This window comes from Cricetulus griseus, assembly GCF_003668045.3.
Source record: "Cricetulus griseus strain 17A/GY chromosome 1 unlocalized genomic scaffold, alternate assembly CriGri-PICRH-1.0 chr1_0, whole genome shotgun sequence".
Taxonomy (NCBI): Eukaryota; Metazoa; Chordata; class Mammalia; order Rodentia; family Cricetidae; genus Cricetulus; species Cricetulus griseus.
Window position 1 is genome coordinate 170,157,317 of NW_023276806.1, and position 6,229 is coordinate 170,163,545.

Consider the following 6,229-nt stretch of genomic DNA (forward strand, 5'->3'; position numbering starts at 1 on the left):
GCATGTACAAATGCACACATGTGGAGGCCTGAGGACAATTCCATGGGTCATCCTCAGGAGTACCATACATCATCTTTAAGATACCTTTCCTCATTGACCTGAAAATTCAAGCAACCTGAAAATCAGTGACATCAGAGAATCATCCGTTATCTACCATCACAAAGCTGACCACCACCCTGAAATTTGGAAACAAGGCAAAGCCAAAGGGGAGCAGCAGAGGAGAGCTTACCAGGAGAAGTACTGTGGGAGTCAGAAAACTACTAAGGAGGTGTCTGACCAGTTGGCTTCCTTTTCATTCTTGTGGCTCTGATATGGGCTGTTCCTTAGTATGTTGCAAATATGAATTGCTTTTATTGGTTGATGAATAAAGCTGCATCAACCATTAGCCAGGCAAAATATAGGTAGGCAGGAAATCCAAAGATGCAGAGAGAAGGAAGGCAAAGTCAGGGAGATGCCATGTAGCTACCAAGGAGTAACATGCTGGAGCATCACTGGTAAGCCACAGTCTCGTGGCAATACATAGATTCATAGAAATAAGTTGAATTATTAGAGAGAGCTAGCCATCAGTATGTCATTGGCCAAACAATTGTAATTGATATTAAGCCTCAGAGTGTTATTTCATAAGGGGCTGAGGGACCCAGTGTGTGGAAGAGAAACTAGTCCAGTGGGACGGGGCAAAACAGAGAATAACTTCCAACTACAATGGCTTGGGTAATAGAAGGGTGTCCTGGCTGGTTTTATGTTAATTTGACACAAAATGAAATCATTTGGAAAGAGGGAACCTCAGTTGAGAAAATGCCTTATGTCAACTCTTTGGTTCATTTTCTTAATTAGTGACTGATGTGGGCAGGCCTGGCCCATCGTAAGTGCTGCCACCCCTGGGCAAATGGTGGTCCTGGGTGTGTAACAAAGCAAGCTCAGCATGGCCGGGGAGCAAGGCAGTAAGAAGTATTCTCCATGGCCTCTACATCAATTCCTGCCTCCAGGACCCCTGCCCTGTTTGAGTTCCAGTCCCAACTTCGGTTAGTGAGGAACTGTTTACCTGGATACATAAATAAGATGAAATAAACTCTTTCCTCCCCAAGTTGCCTTTCTTCATGGAGTTAGCAATAGAAATGCTAACTAAAGCAAAGGAGAACACTAAATCTGGAATTTATACTCAGCATCTTCTCTACAGGGGTCTACTTTCTAGTAGAAAGGAAGCTACTAAAGCCTGTCAAGATGGGAGCAGAAGAATAGCAGGTGACTTGTGTCACTTCCAATGTCCCTGTCTCAAGGGGAAGTGGGATAAAGGAAAAGACGAGGGGCCAGGTCATAGTTATAAATGCTGAGACTCAGTTGTAAGATAAAAGACCACATTCAGACATGTAATAAAAGGGTTCAGTACAGCAGCAGAATATACTAAAATATTAATATATGCAAAAGTAAAGGAGAAATAGTTATGGAGACCCAAAAGTAGTGAGACAAAGTATGAAGACAGAAATTTGACACCTCTAGGGCCTAAAACATTAAATATAATAAAACTCCAATCTCAATGAACATAAAACCCCACAGTGAACTCTCCATTTGTGCTATGAAATACATCATGTCTAGCCTGAAAAAAATAATTACAAGACATGATGAAAGAGCAAGAAAACAAAGGACCAGAATTCAGGTAGGACGCCAGGCGGTGGTGGCACATACCTTTAATCCCAGCACTCGGGAGGCAGAGGCAGGCAGATCTCTGTGAGTTCAAGACCAGCCTGGTCTACAAGAGCTAGTTCCAGGACAGCCTCCAAAGACACAGAGAAACCCTGTCTTGAAAAACAAAACAAACAAACAAAAAACCAAATAAACAAGAAAAAAAAGAATTTAGGTAGCAATCTTTTAATAGCCTAGTGGAGTGCTTCTCAATCTGTGGGGTCACATCTAAGGTATTCTACATATCAGATATTTACATTATGATTCATAACAGTAGCAATGGAATAATTTTATGGTTGTGGGTTACCACAACATAAGGATCTGTATTAAAGGGTAGAGGCATTAGGAAGTTTGAGAACCACTGCCCAGTGAAAGATGATGGTGGTTATGCCCATGGGCATGACAGTGGAGGTAGTACAACATGGTCAGGTGTTGGTTATATTATTGCAGACACAGCATGAAGAAGTTACTGGTAGAAGGAATATAGAATGATAAAAGAACAAGCAGGCATGAATAACTCTTGGGTTCAGAGCCACACTACTAGAAAAACAGAGCTGCCATCAAGTAAAATGCTGAGGGCTGCAGGTAAGGCTGGAACATAGCAGGCCAAGCCTCAATTACTTTTACTAATTCTGGTCAGTGAAGCATTCACTTAACTATTCTTGTTAAAATGCCTAAAACGTATGTCGCTCGAAAAGTGCTATGAAGAAAGTGTGGGGAAATACAAAGCACGTTGCTTACTAGATAGGTTAACTAGAGTGATGAAGAAATGGCCAAATACTTAAACTATACTGTGAAAACACTGGTTTAAAAATCATAACCATCAGGCATCACAACAGTTAATGGTGAAAATATCATTGCGGTTAAAAATGCTTCCAGTGCAGCAGAGACTGCTATTTGGACCTTTGCATCTGAATATCGCCCACCCTGTCTTTCAGAGTAATGGCATTTGGCTGGATATTTGACTTCCATAGATAATATTTCCCAGTCTTTCTCACAGAAAGATGTAGCCAACAATCTCTGGGCAAATGAAGTATATACAATTTCTTCAATATATCTTAGAGAGAATGGGTATACCCACATTCTACCCCTCCTCTCCCTCTTCCTGTCAGCTGAAGTGCTGATGTGTTAATGAGCCATCTTGGACCACATGGGCAGGGTAACCCATTGAGATGGCAGGGGAACAAAGGAGGAACAGGGATCCTGTCAAGCCATGGCGCCATCTTATCAGTTCCCAAGCTGCATGCATTGAGATTGCCACATGAAAGAATATGGCTTCTATCTTCCTGAAGCCCCTCTTATCTGAGTCCTTTGTAATACCAGCTTAGCATAAAATTCAGCCAAATTTTTTAATAAATCCTCAGGACAACATTGTGATTCAAGTAACATTCTGGGGGATTTTGTTTTAATTCCTTACATGCATCAGTTTGGAATGACAGGAAAATACAATGGCAACATAAACTTCTAAACTTGTATAGACCACCAAAGAAAAACTAGCTGAAAAACATTCTACAAAAACTGCAACTTTTTTTTTAACAAGTTTTTGGTTTGAGCACTACTTTGAAAAGCCCCTGAAGAACTGCATGGCGTGGAGTAGCTCAAGCTTACCTCTTCCTTCTATTCTCATTAGAAACCTCTGCAACCAAGGTTGGAGAGACAGCTCAATAACTAAGAGCATTTGCTGCTCCTGCAGAAGATCCGGGTTCTGCACATACAAAGACAGGTCACACCTATCTATAATTCCAGTACCAGGGAGCCAGGTGCCCATTTTTAGTTTCTGCAGTCACTAGTTATGCACAGAGTATATAAATCCATTCACACATACACATAAAATAAACAACTCTTTCCAAAACAATCTCTGTCACTTACTAGAACTAATACTCAGAAATAATTCCTTGGCTTGTGTATGAATTGTATACATACTCAACGAACTCTTGGTTTGATGTATGATAATTGGACAAGGATGTCAAAGTCGCTTCTGAGAATCTTGATTTATAGAAACAGATCCCAATTTATTAATAAGCCATTTCTTGTACAATAGGAAGCATTTTGCCCCTTTAAGATTTTTAGATCTTAATGCAGAATTGTATCAGAAAGAGAAGAAAAATCCAAGTTAAATGTTACCAATGCTCTAACTGAAAGGCTAAGTAAAAAATTACTTTGAAAAACTGAAGATTATCAGCACAACTTACTGTGATGCATTTCTGCACTACAAATTCATCTTATTTCCTTTTTTCTCTTGTTTCCACCACTGTTGAAACTATCTAAACTGTGACAACATCCTCTGGTTTACCATGTTGTGTTTTAACAAAAACTAGATTCTGCTATGCCCATCAATTTTGAGATTGAGTAAAATAATTTTTCTACAATAAAAGCAATAAAGAAATGTACAATCCATAATCTTATTCTATAGTAAAAAGATTTTGTTATTAAGAATGAACTAACTGCTAGCCAGCCAGGAGCATATTTATTTAACCTCTTCAAATCTTACAGTGACCACACCTACACCTAAGGCACAAATTAATGAGACCCAGAGGCAGCTCACCTCGAAGTCCTATGTTCTTTCCTCAGGTAATGCTTGAGAAACCAGTCCTAGACTATATTTAAATGATATAAACTTGACTTTCATTCTACAATGAAAGACAATTATTAATAATTTAAAGGGCAAATGGCAAGCGCTCTTCTAAATTCTTATGACAGTCTTTATTTCCAGTCAATACAAGTTTTAATTCTTCCGTGGAAACATAAGCATGAACACTAGAAAATAGTTTCCTATTACTAGCATGGAATGCTAAATATGTGTCCCAGTTGGTTTTACACTGTCTTTACAAAAATAAGGATGGAAGGTACAGGTTTCTCATAAGTGGATCTCATCTGTAACCCTGTGTTTTAAGGTAAGAAGCAATGCTATTAGAAGGCTCAAATTGTAAAGTGTCCAGGAAAAAACAGAAAGTGAAGCATTTACCTTTGGCTGGGTTTACTTTTATCCCTGACCTATACAGCATCTCCTCATTCTGCCAGTCTCCGTTCCTGATGGCAGTCTTGAGTCCATAGAAGACAATTAACGTTGCTGTAGCATAAAAAACCAGGCTCTTGAGAAATCTCCTTTGGACTTTGACATAAAGGGCTCGGGCACCCACTGTGATCAGAAGGCAAAAGCCCATACTGGGAATATATAATACTCGCTCTGCAATTACAAAGCCAACATAGAAAAACAGGTTCGTGGCAGGGATAAAAGGTATTATCAACAAAGATAAGGATAGAATAACAATGTTCTCAGTGGAAGGGAGCTGAGTTCTTTGTGATACATTATTTTTAATGCCATTCTCTACTTTGGATGCAAAGCTGGGCTTAATTTCTGAGTTCCGGTACTCTATGTCTGCGTGGCAGCTATGGCCATTTGCATTCTGTTTGCCATTTGTCACAGCTTTCCCATTGCACTCTCCTTCCAAGCTTGGATTCTTCAAACCACAGTAGGCAAGGAGGAGAAGTCCAGAATAAAAGGCCACAGTGTGAAGATTTCTCCAATCCCAAACCGTTTTGAGAAGAGGCACAGCATCCATGGACCAATCAAAGCTCAGGGTGTCTGGGCAGAGCAATAGCCAGAGGTTCTTGGTAGGCAAGTAGAAGAAGGTGAATGTGCGAGCCAACAGGCTGTCAGAGTCAGCTGCAGGGTTGTCCGAGTTGGAAAAACTTGGTGGTTTGTTTCCCATCCAGTATAACCGGGCACCCAAAAGGCTGGTCCCCCAGAACGTTAACAAGCTAATGCTGAGAAAGAGAGACAAGTTCTTCCTCTGAAAGCAAAAGAGAGAGACAAAATGTCAACAACGTCCTCATGACTGCAATGTGAGAACATTTCATTAACATACCAAACTGAAATATGTTTTTAGGGGCATTTAAATCACAGTGTCGAGTCTCAAATGCACAATTTCATTTGCATCTCTTTTTAAACATGCTTAGAGAAATAGTCATCTGAAAAATGGCTGGAATCCCAGTTTGTATACAGCTTTGCACAAATAGATCCCCCTCCCCTTTTTCCTTTTCTAAAATATCAATGACCAAAGCATCTAAGTTCTGACCACTGTAAAATGAACTCAGTGTATTTCCCTCAAAGTGTAAGGTCACAAGGAAAGGGCAGGGCTACAATATTGGCACTGTGTGAAATACAGCAGTCACCTGGTGACTTTCCTTTTATAATTTCGGCTTCATAGAGGAAGCAAAGAGCAGTCATATCTGCTCAGGTCTGAGGCATCTGGGCCCTTAGCCACATCCATGCCAGTTTCAACATTACTGTCTTAAATCTCCTTACATTTGTATAAATCAGATCTTCAATGGCCGACTCACACTGTCCCTAGAGGAGTATCTGCCATATCTAATTACACTCCTCACAAGAATATTTTTTCCAATGTTCACAGTCTTTAAACTAACTTTTAATAAAGGATTTCCTGATTTTAAGAGAAAGGAGATCCTGAAAATGAGAAAACATCCATGTTCTTAATTTTCTGGCTAACCCCTTTAACCAGAGTAAACAAAGCTGAGTGGTAACACA

General features: G+C 40.0%; 1 protein-coding gene across 1 annotated transcript in view; it reads right to left on the reverse strand.

Annotated features, from left to right (window-relative positions):
• Positions 1–5,451, reverse strand: part of Tmtc2 (transmembrane O-mannosyltransferase targeting cadherins 2) — a 178,796-nt gene extending 173,345 nt beyond the window's left edge. Inside the window, exon 1 of the mRNA XM_035451286.1 lies at positions 4,646–5,451. Within this exon, the coding sequence (XP_035307177.1) occupies positions 4,646–5,393 (748 nt within the window). The 5' untranslated portion in view covers positions 5,394–5,451. The remainder of the gene's footprint in view (positions 1–4,645) is intronic.
• Between the last annotated feature and the right edge of the window lie 778 nt (positions 5,452–6,229).